General features: G+C 53.1%; 3 protein-coding genes across 4 annotated transcripts; 1 reads left to right on the forward strand and 2 right to left on the reverse strand.

Annotated features, from left to right (window-relative positions):
• The first annotated feature begins 1538 nt into the window (after window positions 1-1538).
• On the forward strand, window positions 1539-6427 carry LOC120688166 (serine/threonine-protein kinase D6PK-like). Of its 2 annotated transcripts, XR_005680994.1 has the most exons (3): window positions 1539-2830; window positions 5247-6215; window positions 6252-6410. XR_005680994.1 is itself a non-coding variant. In XM_039970339.1 (2 exons), exons 1-2 carry the CDS (start codon window positions 1818-1820, stop codon window positions 6130-6132), a joined length of 1899 nt encoding a protein of 632 aa, XP_039826273.1. In that variant the 5' UTR covers window positions 1539-1817; the 3' UTR covers window positions 6133-6427. The 2 variants fall into 2 exon arrangements, 1 of the variants encoding a protein (XP_039826273.1); XM_039970339.1 differs by having other exon boundaries at window positions 5247-6427.
• Window positions 6355-7938, reverse strand: LOC120688167 (protein BRANCHLESS TRICHOME-like). Its single transcript, XM_039970341.1, has one exon. It carries the CDS (start codon window positions 7497-7499, stop codon window positions 6537-6539), a length of 963 nt encoding a protein of 320 aa, XP_039826275.1. The 5' UTR covers window positions 7500-7938; the 3' UTR covers window positions 6355-6536.
• A 4639-nt stretch (window positions 7939-12577) lies between these two features.
• LOC120688168 (protein ROLLING AND ERECT LEAF 2-like) lies at window positions 12578-16711 on the reverse strand. Its single transcript, XM_039970342.1, has 4 exons — window positions 15445-16711; window positions 15120-15307; window positions 13772-13995; window positions 12578-13683 (listed from the first exon to the last, which is right to left on the reverse strand). Exons 1-4 carry the CDS (start codon window positions 16577-16579, stop codon window positions 12885-12887), a joined length of 2346 nt encoding a protein of 781 aa, XP_039826276.1. The 5' UTR covers window positions 16580-16711; the 3' UTR covers window positions 12578-12884.
• Between the last annotated feature and the right edge of the window lie 1293 nt (window positions 16712-18004).

Raw genomic sequence — 18004 nt, forward strand, 5'->3', positions numbered from 1 at the left:
TTGTGTTCTGAACACTTTTTCAGTACTGAAACAGAAGGGAACAGAGGTATATCGATTTTTTTTTCAGCAGGTGCCTATTGAATAATGTACAACTATCTAAAATATAGAGTGTTTACAAGAGAAGTGAAAAATCTCAAATGAAAAGACAAGTACTCCCTCTGTTCCAAATTATAGGTCGTTTTGACAAACTTAGATGTATAATGTTTGCTATGCATCTATATAAACACTATGTGTAGATACATGACAAAAAATATGTATCTTGATTTACCAAAACAACCTATAATTTGGAACGGAGGGAGTAGCATATATCACTGAGCCTAGCAGAAGGGTGGTAACGTTTCTTTGCTCTGTCGACGATCGTGGAAAAGTTCGGATCACAAATCTCCCAAAACAATGGCGATGATGAGGGGTGCTCAAAACCCGAAACCGTCCAAAGTGGATGAAGGGAAAATGCACTTGTCCTCCTTTCCTTTTTCTCCCGTTCATGTTCATAATGATTGTATTTTTCTCCCTCTAGTTTGGGCTGATTTGAATAGTGCGGATTTGTGAACATGCTCAACATCCTGTGTTGTTTCATTTTTACAACTTATAATAGTCGACCTAAAATATAAGACATTTTAGTTTGTACTATGTCAAAGTAGTCTAAATTTGACCCATTTTATAGAAAAGAATATTAACATCTAACATGTCAAAATAAGAGCATCTTCAACAGTCCTCCAATTCTCAATCCAACTATCATATTGGAAGAGTAGATAAGAAACTAGTGCTCCGGCAGTCTCAAAATCTTTTATTTTTCCCAAATTATTGGGGCATCCCAACAATTCATCTCACCTCTCCCTAAATAAAGGAGTGACAACTCACTCTTCCAATAAGATAGATGGATTGGGAGAAAGTTATTGGGAGACTGCAAAAGCAACTCAGCAAATAATCCTAGAACTGATATTGGGATATCTCTCAATACCAGTTATTGGGAAAGAATTATTGGGGGACTACTGGAGATGCTCTAAGTAAATTATAAAAATATGTATTTCATAGTGGATCTAATTATTCTTACTTGACATTCAAAATATTATTATTATTTATAAACTTGGCCAAGTTTAGAAAAAAATGACTTAAGATAAATCAAAATGCATTATATGTCAGAATTAATGGTAGTACGCAGCATGTGAAATATTCCCACTTGTTTCCAAAGTAAGATTTAGATACGAGGTGCTATTATTTAAACCAAGTAAATTTCCAAAAAAAAATTTAAATAGATCGTACGCCAATTGCTTATCTCCCATGAATCCTTCAGAAATAGTCGAGGATTTCCACCTGTTTCCTAGTCAGAATTTAGATTTTGGGACCTTAATTATTCTAAATTTCAAGTTTCCGTAAAAGGAATTGAAGCAAATCCCTTGCGTCGTGGCAGGCGTTTCCAGATATCCTTTTGAACGACATACCAGCACGCGGGCCTACAGATTTGATTACAAAGCGCGGCCCACCAAACCAAACCCGCTACCCTATAACGGTAATATAACGTTGGGGTCACAAATCAAACAGCGAAATCTCAGCAGCGGAAGACGCCGCCGAGCCAACCGTAGCGAGGGACAGCGCCCAGTAGTACTGCCCTGCTCTGCCCTCTGCCGCTCTGTGTCTTCCTCGGTTCCTCCTCGGCCGGCCGCCGTCCCATCCGCTGAGAACACGCACCCTCTCTCTCCTCTGCAACGACCGGCCGCCTGTCCTTTCCCTCTCCGCCACTGCCCCTCCTGTCACTTCCCCAACCACTTCTGTCCGTTTACATCGCACTCAAGAAGCGAGCTGCCCACGCCGCCGCAATGCAGCACGCCAAGCACCACCCAGGACCAGGAGCGGCGACGCACACGCGCTTCCGCACCCAGGTGCTGGAGGCGCCCCTGGATCCCGGATCCGACCCTGAGTACCAGGATTTCCAGTTCCGCTTCGTCCCGGAGATGTTCGAGCTCCAGATGGGCGGCGGCGTCGGCATCGGCGGCGGGGGGAATGGTGTGGCCAAGGTAACGGAGGAGAAGGTTCTTGAGTTCGAGTTCGACAAGGTCCGGCTCAGCATTGCGTCCAGCGACGACGAGGCGGACGGAGACGCGCCGCCCAGGAGCTCCTTCTCCGGGGCGAGCCACCCGCCGGAGCCGGTGGACGAGATGGACACCGTCTTTGTCGCCGTCGACGCCCGCGACAAGCCGGCCCCGAAGCCGGTCGTGTCGTGGGACGCGTCCCCGCCCCCGAGCGGCGCCGCGAGCCCGCACAGCAGCATCGACAGCTCCGGCGCCGCGGCCACGGTGACCAGCGTCGCCCCGAGCTGCACCGTCACCAGCCGGAGCGCCAAGACCAGCGTCAGCAGCAGCGCGGCCAGCGACGGCAGCGGCTGGAGCAACGGCGCCGGCGCCGGCGGGAGCGCTGGGAAGCCGCACAAGGGCGGGGACCCACGGTGGAAGGCCATCCTCGAGGCGCGCGCGCGGGACGGGCCCCTCGCCATGGGCAGCTTCCGGCTCCTGCGGCGCCTCGGGTGCGGCGACATCGGGACGGTGTACCTGTCCGAGCTCAGCGGCGGCGGCAACGGCGGCGCGGCGAGGCCATGCTGGTTCGCGATGAAGGTGATGGACAAGGCGTCGCTGGAGAGCCGGCGGAAGCTCAGCCGCGCGGAGACGGAGCGGGAGATCCTGCAGCTGCTGGACCACCCGTTCCTGCCCACCCTGTACGCGCACTTCGAGACCGACAGGTTCGCCTGCCTCGTCATGGAGTTCTGCCCCGGCGGCGACCTCCACGCGCTCCGGCAGCGCCAGCCCGGCAAGCACTTCCCGGAGCACGCGGCGAGGTACTTATCCGAGTCCTGTTTGATTCTTTGTTTGCTTCAGAGTGTTAGGTTAGTTCGTGAAAATTTTGGGTTTCGGTATCATAGCACTTTCGTTGTTATTTAATAATTAATGTCAAATTCTGAATTAATTAGATTTAAAAAAATCATCTCGTCATTTACAGTTAAACTGTATAATTAATTATTTTTTCAACTATATTTAATGTTTTATGCATGTGTCCGAAGATTCGATATAATAGGTACCGTAGGAAAAATTTTGGGAACTAAACAGGTCCTTAATATTGTTTGGAATTGCAAAAGGTTCTGGGGTGTTCCGGGTCTTTATGGTCCGAGAGACATATCCATTGTTGCATTGCAGCGAAGAGGTCTGAATTGCAAGAATCTTACACCATCCTAAAAGGACCAGTAGCGCGCTCTAGCCTAAGAGGGGGAGTGGTGAATTAGGCAATTAAAAACTTAGACTTATGACTCCAACTAGTTTGCACAAAATTAAACTAAAACAAGCTATCTAGATGTGCAACTATAGTTGTTCTAGTGTGAAACCCCTATCCCAAAAGAGTTTAGCAACCTATAGCCTTTCCTATCAAAAAATTACTCTATAAAAATAAAAGCATACAAATTGCTAATATGAAATGCGGAAGCTTAAAGAGCGGGATAGGAGATAGCAAATTCTTGACGCGGGTGTTTATCCCGTGGTTCGGTTAGCCACAAAGGCACACCTATATCCACGTTGTTGTAGCACTCACTAAGAGTATTGCTACTCGGCCACCAAGTTCTCTTCCGTGAACATAATCACGGTCACCTTGGCCCCGGGTTCCACTAGGGAGCTTCTCCACAAATGATGGGGTCTCCACGTCCCCCGCACAAAGATGTCGTCGCCACTCCACACCAAGTCGGAGGGTCGATGACGTTGCCGGCGAGCTTCACAGCTCCAAGGGCCGGCGCACCAAGCTCTTCTTTTGGTTCACTAATGAACCACAGCACAAAGGCTCAAAGCCTTGCAATCTCACTCACTAAGAGCTAATCTAGCACTCACACTTTACAAAGATAGTGCTAAAGGCTAAAGATATGATCAATGGGCTCTTGTATAGCTTGGAGATGATCTTGGGTGTGTGTGACTTCTAGCAACTCCAGCAACCTTCAAATGATCGGGGGATGCCATATATAGGCCTCCAAGTCGTGGAGCCGTTGCTCCAATGGTTAGCAGAAATCTGCGTATCATCGGATGAACCGATGCCTCTGGCAGGGGTAGTGTCGGTTCATCCAGTCACTCTAAGACCCGAAGTAGCCGTTGAACTCCTGACAGCTGACACAGTGATCATCGGTTGAACCGATGCTTGACCGTCGGTTAAACCGGTCACTCACAGCATTCAACTAGTCGTTGGCCTTCTTCTCTTCTGCTGACGTCATTACACTGGTGCTTTGCTCCGATGCGTCACCGGTTCATCCGATGCTGAAGGATCATCTCCTGGGCACTTGACATCGTCTCTGGAACATAGTATGCCCAATGCACCGATGCCTGTCGTGATGCCATCGGTTGACAACCGGTGCCTTACAATCACCAGGGCGTCGGATCGTCCGACAACCATCGGATGCACCGATGCTTAGGCATCGGTTCAACCGGTGCTACTGATTTCAGTAGAACTCGTCAAATTCAGCATTTCTTTGAGTTCTTGCTTCGATGTTTTGCTTTGCGTGGCCTTATTACTTCATCCCTGGGATCTATAAATGTTCACTTAACAATACCATTAGTCCCATTAATTGTGTTGTCATTCGATCACCAAAATCACTCGAAATGTCATAAATGGTGCCATGTTCGTTACACATTGCCATGGTGAACTTTTGCAGTTGCAATTATTGGTTAATTTTGACTCATAATCTCTGAATTTTAAAAATAATGTGTATGCAGAAAAAATTGCTTTGAGATTTTTCAGCATAACTCTCATACCCATATGCTCTGACATGACTACATGAGTATATAAACGCTAAGCTAGGGATGTGTCTGCCAGCTTCCTGCATCCGTAGAGTTGCAGTTTATTTCTGAGTGCTAGACTGCTAGTTAAAGTTGATGCTAGTTAAATTACTACTGTCTTTGTTTTCTCCCCCAATCTGTCATGCTGTAGAACTTGATCCCTACAATGTTTATGTCTCTAGATTCCTAGATTAGGATAGGCATAATGTTTAATGTCTCTTGCACATTTTCATCATTGTGTCCTACCGCTAGTCGTGAATGTGTACACAGCATGCAAGCTTCAGGTAATTATTCTGTTTGCCGAGTCTGAAACTCTGATAGACTGATGGCTGCCCAACATCTTTTCCTAAGCTAAAGAGTACTGATACAAATTGCTAGATCATGGTTGGATTGCACCAAGAATCAATCTGTTGTGTTCTGAGGTGTATGATCTTATCAATTCTGCAGGTTCTACGCCGCCGAAGTGCTTCTTGCGCTGGAGTACCTGCACATGCTTGGAGTGGTCTACAGAGACTTGAAGCCGGAGAACGTCCTCGTCAGGGAGGACGGCCACATCATGCTCTCCGACTTCGACCTCTCCCTCCGTTGCGCTGTCTCCCCGACGCTGGTGCGATCCTCCCTGAATCCCGATCCTAGGAACGCCCAGACCTGCGCCCAGCCCGCCTGCATCCAGCCCACATGCTTCATGCCCAATCTCTTCAGCCAAAGGAGCAAGAAGAGCGGCGGCACCGCCAAGAAATCCAAGGGCGCCGAGCCCAGGCAGCAGCAGGCGTCGGCCGGCCTGCCCGAGCTCGTCGTCGAGCCGACCGGCGCGCGGTCGATGTCGTTCGTTGGGACGCACGAGTACCTGGCCCCGGAGATCATCAAGGGCGAGGGCCATGGCAGCGCGGTGGACTGGTGGACGTTCGGCATCTTCCTGCACGAGCTCATGTACGGCAAGACGCCGTTCAAGGGGCAGACAAACCGCGCCACGCTGTTCAACGTCGTCGGCCAGCAGCTCAAGTTCCCCGAGTGCCCCGGGACGAGCAACGCGAGCAGGGACCTGATCAAGGGCCTGCTGGCCAAGGAGCCCCAGAGCCGGCTCGGCGTCAAGAGGGGCGCCGCCGAGATCAAGCAGCACCCCTTCTTCGAGGGCGTCAACTGGGCGCTCATCCGGTGCAGCACCCCGCCCGGCGTGCCCAGAGCCGTCGAGCCCGCCGCAGCGGCGATGCCGGTGCCTGCGAAGCCTGCGCCTGTGGTGAAGGTGGAGATCAACAGCAACAGCAACAGCAAGAGGATGTCAGGAGCTGGAGTCGAGTCCGGAGGGAAGTTCCTAGACTTTGAGTTCTTTTAGGAAATTAGGAAAGCTTTAACGAACAATACTTGTGATCCCAGAAGTAGGTGTAGTTGCATACTTGCATAGTGGAGTGCTAGCATTTTGGCCAGTGATATGTCTGACTGGTTTCGGTTCTATGTTGCATTACCTCACTCTGTTAGACATCCATGCCATGGCACTAGTTAGTAGTTACTTATTAGTAGTAGTCAACAAGAAGAGTAAGCTTTGATGTTTGAGCAGTTCAAGAACGAATCCATCATGTTTCTTGCCATGATGTACACACTATTAGTAGATTACATGATTAGCACCATAATTTTCACCGTTAACAGGCCAAAGCATTCTGTACCAAAATGCGAGAATGCCCAGAACATGAGGGGAAAAAAAACAGAGCAAAACACCGAGGCGGCACCACCACCTGTACACTAAACGACCAGGTTCTCTGATGCGCCGACGAGCCCCATGCCGCCGGCGGGACTCCGGTGCCGCATGAGCACGCGCAGCTGCGCCCGCTGGCACTCGAGGTTGGACACCAGATCCGCCCTATCCTCGCGCGGCCGCACGCGGACAGCCTTGGGGAACTCGACGAAGCCCTTGATCCCTCTCCGGATGTGCGGGTTCTCGCCGCCGGCGGCCTCGCGCCGGTGAAGTTGACCGTGCTGACCCCGGCTCGGGCTTTCCTGACCGTGTTGGCTACGGCTCGGGCTCTGTTGACCGTGTTGACTCGTCGGGCTTGCCTTGCCGTTCGGGCTGCAGCTTCTGCCGCAGCAGCTGCTGCTCTTGTGGTTGTCGCTGGCGGCGGCGGTGGTCGCGTGGAGCTCGGCGACGGCGTCGTCGATCTCCCGCAGCTTCTCCTCCATGGCCGCCCTCGCGTCGGCGAGCTTCATCTGGACCCGCTCCTCGCGCCAGAGCTCCGCGACGCGCAGCATCCGCCGCTCCTCCTCGACGCCCTCCAGCACGCGCTCCGCCTCCTCGCGCGCGGCGCCGGCCTCCTCCCGCAGCGCCCGGCACTCGGCCTCCGCGGCCTCGCCCCGCCGCCGCTCCTCGGCCAGCTCCGCGGCCAGCGCCTCGCTCAGCGCCTCCGCCTTCCGCCGCATGCGCCGCTCCAACTCCAGCTCCGCCCGCAGCCCCCTGATGCGCGCCACGCAGAGCTCCAGCTCGGACGACATGGCACCGTACCCCTGGTCGATCTCCGCCGCCTCTTCGCCGCCGTCCTCGGGCACGACGATCATAGGCGAATCGAGATTCTCGGCTTGGCGAGGTGGGCGCGGGGAGGAGGAGAGGTGGATGATGCCGCGCGGGGAGTAGTGGGGGTTGTGATAAAGCTTCCAGGGCGGAGGGCAGCGCGAGCCGGCGCCATGATTGGCCGCCACTCGCACCGACGCCATCTTTCCGAGCTCGGGATCCAGTATTTTACCCCGTCCTAGTACTCGAGGGTGGGACTCGCGGAGGCAAAGCGCATGGCCCCAACCAAGGTCACCAGACCAGCCTCCTCCAAGCTTCGTCTTTGTGAGCTGTAAAAGGGAGCAGGCGGAGGAGTTGGTCACGTCTCGTGCTCACATGCATGGATCCCGATCTCGACGCCGCCATCATAGCGTTGCGGTTCATGATCCTCGCCGCCTTTTCCTGGCGCAGGCTGCGGATCATTCCGTCTCCCTGCTCCTCGGTCGGCATGCCGATGCGGTGACGGTGACGGTGACGGCGACGACGCTGGCATTGTGGGCGTAGGAATCATGTGCGTGCCATGGCTTTTCGGTGAGGCGAGCATGCCACGCCACGCGATCGCGTCTCGTCGCGTCGCATCCTTGCAAAAGCTAGCGCCTGCCCTGCTGCCCCAGTGCTCACGCGACGCGATGGTCGCACGCCAAGGGCTCCAGGGAAGATGCTCGTCTGTGCTAGTGCTGGACAGTGTCATTGTTGCCCCGGTCGTGGCGGCACCATCAATTGTGCCTTTGCTTGATGGCTGCTCAAATCTCTGCTTTTTTTTAAAAAAAAAAAGAAGGTTCACGTGAGGAACTGCAGTGCTGCTGCACTGCATCGGCCTTCAAGAGTCGAGACTGCTCGGAATTGATATCTCTGCTGCAGCCAAGGCTATATAGCACCTGCATCGCGCAGCTTCCAACTCTGCCGTACCATAAAACCATCTCCGGATCCAACGGCCGGCCTCGTGCGACGCACTAATGGTACTGTAGCGTGTGCGTCGACACGGACGGGACAGCATGCAATACTGACGATGTAACGGGCACTGGATCGGTATCACTCGTACACCGTGATACCAATCAATGGCGCTGCACCCGACAACAGAGAGAGTGCAGCGTGAATGCGTTCGAGAGGTCTTTCGAAAAAAGGAAAAAAAGAGTACGCGTTGATTCGAGAGAGAACAACAGAGGGCCCGGGCCTGGGTCCGGTGACGACTAAAGATGGGCCGTTCCCTCATCTATTTCTCTCGGAGTCTGAAACGGGCCACAGATGCCATCATTGTTTGAGCATCGGTATCTTTCAGCCCACAACCTGAGAACGCCACCTTATTTACTTGTTCGGCCCGTTGATTGGCCGGTTGCAGCGGCCAACCCAACAGTGATGGCCCAGTGCAGATTAGGCTTACTTACCAGTATGCCTCATTCAAATTCAGGGCTGCTAACTCGATCCAGACATTTATATTCGCTAAACATGTTCATAGGTTATGGTTTGCGTTCCTATGTTTATAGAAGTAAGTGTGCATATATTGTATGTGTCTGAGTTATACTGTATAATCTTAAGAAAAATTAGATTCATTGAAGCAACTTCTATGCACTGTAAGTAGTTCCTATCTGCTCCATCAGGAAAGCAAACTTAGCTAAAATCTGGTCTGTGGCGGATCCACACTCTCTTCTCATTAATAATATTTGCTGCTGGCAGTGCCGGATCTTTCTTCCAAAAGAAAGAAGGTCAAAAGGAAAAAAGAAATGCATATCTCCACAGCTGTGTAAGCCTTGCTGCTCATCAATTGTATACTAGTAGTAATTCTGTACCGTCACGTGAGGACCACAGTTCACTCATCCATGGCTCCACAGTGCATACATAACTCCAGTAAGTTACGGAAGAATAAACAGCAGCAGCTGAGGCCTGATGAGAGGTTGCCAGGTCTTCTTAGAGCATCCACAGTGTTGCAGGAAAACGAACCGTGGGAAGGGTGAATCGAACCGTGAACACTAGAAGTGTCGAACCATGGTTGTCAGAAGAAAAATCGGCATTTGCAGAAGAGTCGAACCAAAGCAAATTAAATAATACTGTTTCCTGCAGCCTTTGCCCACCTGCCCATGCAACGAGAGAGGGATGGAACTCTATACGTGGATCCTACCAACGATGTTGACATTGTGGGTGGGAAGGGTGAATCGAACCGTGAACACTAGAAGTGTCGAACCATGGCTGTCAGAAAAAAAATCGGCATTTGCAGAAGAGTCGAACCAAAGCAAATTAAATAATACTATTTCCTGTAGCCTTGGCCCACCCACCCATGCAACAAGAGAGGGATGGAACTCTATACGTGGGTCCTACCAACGATGTTGACATCGTGGGATCGAACGTTTTTTGTGTTCGTTTTTCATCTCTGACAATGTTCGACGCGTACACTGGAGCTACCCTTGGGCTATCATCGTCCTCTATTTCCATCCTCTAAAAAGAATATTCCTGTCTAGTCATCAAGATTCTCTTCTCTATATTCAGTTTCTCCGCACTCGTACATCATCTATACCTATACTCTATACCAACTACCAGGTTGTTGGGTCCACACATCATCAATTTTTTTTCTTTTTCCTTCTCCCTCTCCCTTCCGCACAGTCCCCATCGTCTTCCTCCCTTCCACTCTCTCTCACCGGCGCCCCTCCTCCCGTCCCCATCGCCGACGCCCCTCCTCCCACTCCCTCTCCGGCGACCGGATCCAGTGCCGCCGGCCCTCCGCCCCCTCCCTCGCCGGCAGAGCGACGCACGCGGGCGGTAGAGCGGCGCGCGCGGCCGCGGGTAGGGCGGAGCGGCACGACAGGGCAGCAGAGCGTGGCCGGCGCGCGGCGGCGAGGTCTGAGCGCGGCGGGGCGACCTGTGCGGTGTCGTTGGCATGTGCGCGTGAGCTCGTCGGGGCCGGCGGAGTAGACGTTGGGGCGGCCCGCGCGCCCCCTCGCTGCTTTGTCCATCGGCGGGCGACCACGGTGAGCGCGAGCGCAGCGGCCGCGGCCCGCGCGGCGTGGAGCGAGGGCGTGTAATGACCCGACCCGGGATAATGGCTAAGATCTACTCTGCACGTTGAGTAAATCACACCTGCTAAATAACTCTCTTGCGCTATCGTCCTCGCTTCGCGCAAAAGGTTGCAACCGGAGTTATTCAACTACCCTGGGACTGGTATTTAAGCTGGTATGGGTTCCCTTCAACTTCCAAATCGCGTCGCTACAATACTTCTACAGTACTCACGAATTTGGCCCGGCCCACTCTAGCCTGTGGGCTGTTACAGGGCGGCGGCGGCGGCCCCCGTGAGCTCGAGCGCGAGCGGGGCGGAGGTGACCGGCATGCGCGGCCCGCCCGGTGCGAAGCGAGGGCGGCGGCGGCGGCCCCTGCGAGCTCGAGCGCGAGCACGGGGGCCGCGGCCCGCGCGGCGCGGAGCGAGGGCAGCAGCGGCGGCCCCGCGAGCGCGAGCAATGCGCGGCGGACGCAAACGGCACTGCGGGTGCTCTCGGAGGCGGTGGCGGTCACCGTCGCCGTGTTGCAGCGTGAGCTGTCCTCGCTGTCCATGCGAGTCGTGGACACGGGGAAGCAGGTGGTGCGCCGTGTGCCTCGCCGCACACCCTGGCCGCACTCCCCGCCCGGCCTCGGCCCGCACCGCAGGCGGCCGGCCTCTCGCGCCCCTCCGCTGCTCCGGCCGCGTGGCCCCGCGAGCGCGCGGGCGGCGTCCACGGCTCAGAACTGCGGCGAGCGAGCCGCGCCTCCGCGGGCGAGCGAGCTCCGCGTCGCGCCCACGGTGGCCGGCGGCGCTCGTCCACGGCTACGCCTCCCTCCATCCCTTCGGCGGCCTCCGACGGCGCTCGGCGGCGGAGGCCATGGAGCGGCGGCGAGCTGGCGGAGGCCGCGACGCTCCTCGCCCGAGCTCCGCCCGCCCAAGCAAGCTCGCGGCGAGCTCGGCGGCGCGGCGCGGCGGAGCAGGACCTTGCCCCCGGCCACATTGAGTTCCGCTGGTCTTTCTTCCTCCTCTCTGGCGCAAGGTGCTCGCCGGCGGCCTCCGTTCGCGTGGTTCGCACGCCGAGCGTCCCTCCTCCTGCTCCTCCCTCGCTGCACCGCGCCGGGCAGTTGGGACGCGCGTGGACGCGTGGGCCCCGCGCCACGGAGGCGCGTAGCGGGCTTCCGCTCCCCCGCCAGATTTGGCGTGCGGGAGGGCTTCCGCAAAGATTCCGGAAGCTGTGCAGTAGACCGCTGCAGCGGTTTTTTACTGCACCGCGTACTGGAGGGAGCTTTAAAGTTCCCCGGTGCGGGTAGCCTTACCCTTGGCTCCGCTACCACTAGTAATAGAAGCTACTACCCTTCAGAGGTGCAGTAGCAGCACTGTGAAAAGGTGGCCTACTTGTGAAAGGCGATCTACATGGTAGATCACTCTTTAGTCTTTATTCCCGGATTCTCCACCCAGCACGAATGCATTTTGGACCCTTCCTCAACCTCCCTGCTAGAACTAGAGCACTACCAAAATCACTCCCGATCACCGATCAACTTGGACCGGAAGGTGTCGAGCACACATGTTGGGGCCATGCCCTGGACCCTGCCCATCTTCCTCCCTTCGATTCCGTCCTGCTTGCTATCTATGCGCTATCAATTCCAACGATGTGTATCATGCATGTCCTGGACCTGTCAATGCCAACTACTTTTTCATGCCACGGACGGAGGCGCCCATCAAAAGGGTCGGCTGGCTTTGCCCAGCAGCCGGATAGGTCCAAATGCCAGCCTTGCTTTGCCGCCCTTCTTCATCACCGTGTCACTGCCGCTGGAGAGGAGGGGGCGGGCAGTGATTGCGGCGGACAGAGTGGGGGCACGGACGCAACAGCTTGTGACTCGCGGCCTGCCCCCTTGATCCCCTGTCAAGACCACCATAACCTGGCCGCATTAGCGCTAAGGACACCAAAAAGGCGGGCACGCATGCTGCATAAATTCGAAGCTTTTCCAGGCTGGTTCGAAACAAAACCCGTAGGATCGGCGTGCCAAGGCACGAGAGATATGGGCATTGTTTGCACACCAGGATGGTGATACTGATGAGCGGGCAGCAAGTGCGGCACGGCAACGACAACGGCGGAGAACAGATGGGATGGTCCAAATGGGGACAGGAAGGAACCAACGCAGATGCCAGCCATCCCTGCAGACAGGCAGACAGCAGGAGATCCACAGCAGGCATCGCCCGCCTCCCGATTCAGAGTTCAGAGAACACTGGAAGGATATGGAGAAAGTAGCTCCCTTGTTAGATAGAAGCACAGGCTTGATTCGACATTAGAGTGCAGCAAGGTGACCACAATGTCTGTACATTATATGTCTCACCCTCGCACTTCCCAGAAAAGGGCGAGACGAGACCCAACAAATCCTGGGCAAAATCACATTATCTACAACCGAAAACGATCCTGACACGGCAAAACATCCAGGGAGCCTTCTACTATATCTCATCCACTATATATATATTGCATCTTCTCTATATAATGAACTACTGAATCACCCAGAAAAAAAGAGGCACGCAGATGGTCTCTTGGTAATTCTGATGGGGGGACAGCCTTTTACCGCACCGACCCAGCTCGGCGGCAAACGACATCGAGACCTTCGACCACTGTTGCTGAGAAACCAGCTATGGCTTGGAATATTCCTGGCAGGCCTGTCTGTATGTTGTTCAACGTCATTGATCGGGTGACCTCAACGGCCTTAGCGTGCCTCGTCATCTCATCCTCCACCTTCCGATGGCATTGGGCGATCTCAGTTTTCTTCTCCGCAAGAGGATCACGAGCGTCGTACGCGTGGCTCTCAATGCCATCGCGCCCGCTGCCAGGAAGGCCGAGGCCAACCATTGAGTAGGATTGGTAATACTTCTTCTCTATGGACCTGAGCGAGTTGGTTTTCTTTTCTAGCTCCTTCGAGTACGTCTCTGCCCGCTTCTTGATCTTCATTTCCTCTGCCTGCTTAGTGTAGATGACATGGACAACATTCACAAAGCTCTTGATAGCCTCTGAAGCCACAGCGTCTGGAAGCCGGTCTAGCGCTTGCTTCCACTCGTCACAGAAGCTGGTGAGTTCACGCGAGATCATCGAGGCATGTGCTTCTTGTGGGGCAGTGTTATCCACTTGGCAGAGTGTGAGCTTCAGCCAGCCATATAAGGCACGGATGTAGTCACGTTGATACTTGATAAGGCGGTTGAAGTTTGAGTGCCATGCCGCTACAGCAGCCTCAAGATCACGAGTTGCAAGTCTGTGAAGGTCAGATGTTGACTCAGCCATGGAGTTGTCCACCAAACCACGGACTTGCTGAACAATCTCATTTTGGATCTCATGGAAATGGTTCATTGACCTCCACATACCCAATAGCCTGCATGTTAATATTCCAAAACAGTTAATAAGTACTTCTGAGCACAGGATCTGAAATTAGGGATGTAGGGAATGGAAATAAGACTTACGCAAAACAAAGCTGAACAAGCTGTGGTGCAAGCTCATTGTCACGGACTCTAACAATTGCTGAAGATGTAGTGGTGGCAGCCTGTGAGGTAACTATGATCAGAGATTGCAGCTTGTTTATAGAGGCCTTGGTCTTGTCCAGCTTTGCACTATCCCTCCCTCTATATTCCAGGCTCTGTAGAGTAGACAGCTTTTTCTCATGCTCAATCTTCACACTCTCCCTTGCCTGCACCGATTAAAATTGATCTATATGTTAGATACTGGATCAATAAACTGCTCTGTGAAGATAAGAATTTTAAGTGCAATGCTTTCAACACTTAAGATACATTCCAACACTGTGGGATTCATCAATCCAAATAGTATAATGCAAATGCAAGAAGCTTAAAGTTGTAGAATGTGATACCAGTCAAATTTGTTATACTAAAGACAAAGATACACTATATCTAACTTTGGCATCATGGGTATCTATTACTTCTACTAAAAGACAATTTATTGAGGATCTAAACCTTCTTAACATAGAGAATCTCAAGGACAAGAGTATTGCAGTGAAAAGATAGAGCAAATCAAGGGAAGGGAATGCAAAGAGAAGTCAATTGCCATGTAACAAGCATTTGTGGTTGCTGCTTTTTCTCAAAGTAGTGAAAAATTGTTGAGCAAATGCTCTGAGTGTTCCAAAGTGGGAAAATGCACGACCTCCGTAAAGACCCTTTATGCAACAGAATCAGATTCTCCTTTCATATTTTCTGAATAAAAGGTTCAAATATGGAGAAGTTAGTGGCTTCACGCTAGCAGATAGAAAATACAATCTCTAGTTATTTCTTTTGGTAAGATTCATTTAACTTTTGTAGCACAGCCCTAATCAAGCGATGGAACTATCTTCTTGGCAAAAAGGTTAAAATTAACTTCAGTTACACTCTTGGTCTTTTTGACTGATGGATAGCCCTACGCAACCATGCCAGAATCAAATGTTTTTTCAGGAGCAGAGATTTAGACCTTGCAAATCTTATACAAGCACCATAAGTGCATTTCATTGCTTCCATGCGCAATTAAGGTGGATGCTAGAATGTGACATTTAGCCTTTCAGCTCACAGAGTTTGAATTGCTCCATGAGCATGTGGAATTTTGTAACTTATCTCCTACAATAGTACTATCCTCTAGGTATTGCAGGTGCACCATATTCAAGTGGAGCCAAGCTGAATAGTTTCAAGATGTTTCACCGACAAGAAATGATTGAGACATCTAATACTTTGTCATATAAACCAATTATCTCAATTTCAGTTCTTTGACAGTGCTCACTGCTAAGTACGATAACTGTCAATATCCAAGTAATCAACCGAGGACCAAAATTACCTTGACCTCCTCGTAGAGCTTCTTCTCCCAAGCTAAAAGACGTTCCAGAGTGGATCCATGGCTCTTCCCTTCCGTTGACTCCATCTCCAGAGCATTGGTGTCCAACTTGTATCGGACAGCCAATGGTGGCTTAGAAGTCCATGTCGACGACAATGCAGATAGCACACTGTTGGAGTGGTACACTGTCTCTGCAAAAGAAGAAATTAATTAGCAAAGCAGATAATCCATATATCACAAACGATCGCATATTCAGTTAAATCAAAAAGCGCAATAACAATCTGAATCAAAGTTTCGTTTTTGAGCCACAGTCTGGGCATTGTCGTACTTTTGAGCTGCCTGAAGTTGCGATCGAGCTGTGCACGGCTGGCCTCCAGGAGCTCGGACACATCGTTGCCAGCCTCGGCAGCCCTGACGAAGTATTCCTCAATGGCCGCCACGATTTCGGCGAGAGTGCGATGTCGCACCACCATCCGCATCTCGGTCGCTGCCGTGACCGTGGAGGAGGAATCGCCAGCCTCCGACCTCTCATCCCTCCTCAGAGGCAACGGTACGGCGGCGTACTCCGAGGGTGCCGTCCCGCCGTACTCCGATCTGGCCACGAACCCGCATTCCGATCTGGCGGCGAACCCGCACTCCGATCTATTCCTCATCTCTCCCTCCTCCGATCTGGTCTCCGACGTGGTCGTGGACGCGTAATTCTCGTCGTCGTCCTCCCATCCGCCGCAATGCATCCCCTCTGGTTCATGGTCCACCTCGCCATCGTCGTCGTCGTCGACCTCGTCTTCCTCCTTGAGGTTGTAGGGGTGTTGGTGGTGGAGGTAGGCCCGCGCCTTCTCTTCCTCATCGAGTTCGCGGAGGCGGTTAGCCTCCTCGACCTCAGCCTTGCGGCGGTCGAAGAACTCGGAGTCCGGCGGCGACGGCGGGTAGAAGTTCTCCCACTCCCACGCGGAGGAGGAGGAGGGCGTCCCCACCGGCGGCTGCTTGCGGAAGGACGACCGCGCGGGGCTGGCCACGCTGGAGTCCGACAGGATGTGCGGCACCCTGAGCCGCCGCGGGCGGGGAGCCCTCACCGGCGCAGGCTGCGGGGCCGCCATCGACGACGCCGACTGCGGCGGCGGCGGCGGGTGCGGGTGCTGGGCGAGCGGCGTCGGGGGCGGGAGCGATGACGACGCGGCCGTGGACGGCGGCGGCGTGGGGAGCGCGCGGGCGGCGCCCGGGGCTGGCGGCGGCGCGGCGGCGGAGAGGAGGACGGGGGCGGTGTGGTGGGAGACGGCGAGCGAGGGGTGGCCCTGCGCGAAGCGCGAGAGCGCCGCTGCCGTGACGCGGAGGGAGCGGAGGTAGTCGGCGTGCGCGGAGGCCAGCAGCTGGCGCGCCGCCACCGCGTCCTTCATGTGGCGGCGGCGCTCCTTGCAGCGCCGCACCGTGTCCTCCTGCTCCACCTTGGACGCCGCGCACCCCATCCCGGCAGGAGATCGTCGAGCCCTGCCCTGCCTGCTCCGATCTCCCGCTCCTCCCCCTCCTCTGGTCTCTCAGCTCGTGTTCCACACTTCTCCCCCACCCGGCCACCCCAGTGACAGAGCGTGAGCCGTGAGGAGTGTGAGACTGAGTGGGAGTGAGCGGCTTGTTGCTTCTTTCCACGTTGCACTGTACAGTTCAATATTTTTTTAATGGAGGGGACCCCTCTCTTCTCCGCTTTCTTCTTCCTGGGCCCCCTGGCCCGACTAGCCGTGTGGAGTGGCCGTGTGGAGTGGGCCCACCGGGAGGGACTCTGGTTTCTTCATAGCAGCATCACACAAGCGATTAAGAATTCAAATAGGCTGTCAAGTGATGCGTCGCCTCGCAAGTTATTAAACGCTGCTTCTGCCAAGCAAAGATACAGGAGCGTAGCTCCATTTTTCTGACACGATTACCGAAGTTACAAAAGATTGTGGATAAGTGCAATATTTCTAGAGCAATTTTCCCAGGCACCTTTTCGTTTGGTACAGAGTTTTTCAGCAAATCTATTACAGCCATGCACCCCAGGCCAAACTGCTGCAGCAGCCGACCATTGTGCCAAGAAATTATGCTACAGGTTGCTACTTCCATGAAACAATGGTGCAGGTGGTGCATTTCACTGCAACCAACGTAGTACCATTTGGGTGATTTGGTGTCCTTAACTACTGAAGAGTGAAGAGCAACCATTTCCACCAAAAACGGACAAAACACAAAGAGGATTTTAATACAATCGTTGTGATTAGAGTTTCAGACGGGATCCAACTAACCCGATCCTCTGATTAGCCTACTAGCAAAATGTGGTTTGCGAGGATGCGACTGCATGCAGACTTGCAGTGTCATCTGTCAGAAAAGAAAATAAGGGTGTGTTTAGTTGGTGAAAAAGTTTGGGGTTTCGTACTGTAGCATATTTTGTTGTTATTTGACAAATGATGTCCAATCTTACTATTACTAATTGGAGGCTCCTTTGGAGGCTCCACGTGAAGCCACCTAAAATCCTATGTGAACACCTTAGAAATTGAGAAAATTATAAAAAGTCTTTACATGAAACCACCTATGATCTTATGTAGACACCCTAGAAAATGAAATAAATCATAGAAATTCTATAAAAACAAAACATATCCAGCCGTCAATTCGTATAATGTAATCATCATAATAGCCTTTGGATCTACCATGTAGCAGCTAGCATATATGAACGGGTACGTACAGGTTGGTGAGCCGTCCATCAGATTGTATGAGATGGAGGCACCTGAGCTGAACGGGCAAAGGGGAGATCCCCGACTAACGGATCGAATGATTTTTTTGTGATCTCTTTGTTATTTAAATATCACAGAGAATCTTTATCTCCAAGGCTCGGTATTAGCTAATGCAACTATGAAACATATAAAGAGAGA

Source organism: Panicum virgatum, chromosome 9N, assembly GCF_016808335.1.
Source record: "Panicum virgatum strain AP13 chromosome 9N, P.virgatum_v5, whole genome shotgun sequence".
NCBI classification, from domain to species: Eukaryota; Viridiplantae; Streptophyta; class Magnoliopsida; order Poales; family Poaceae; genus Panicum; species Panicum virgatum.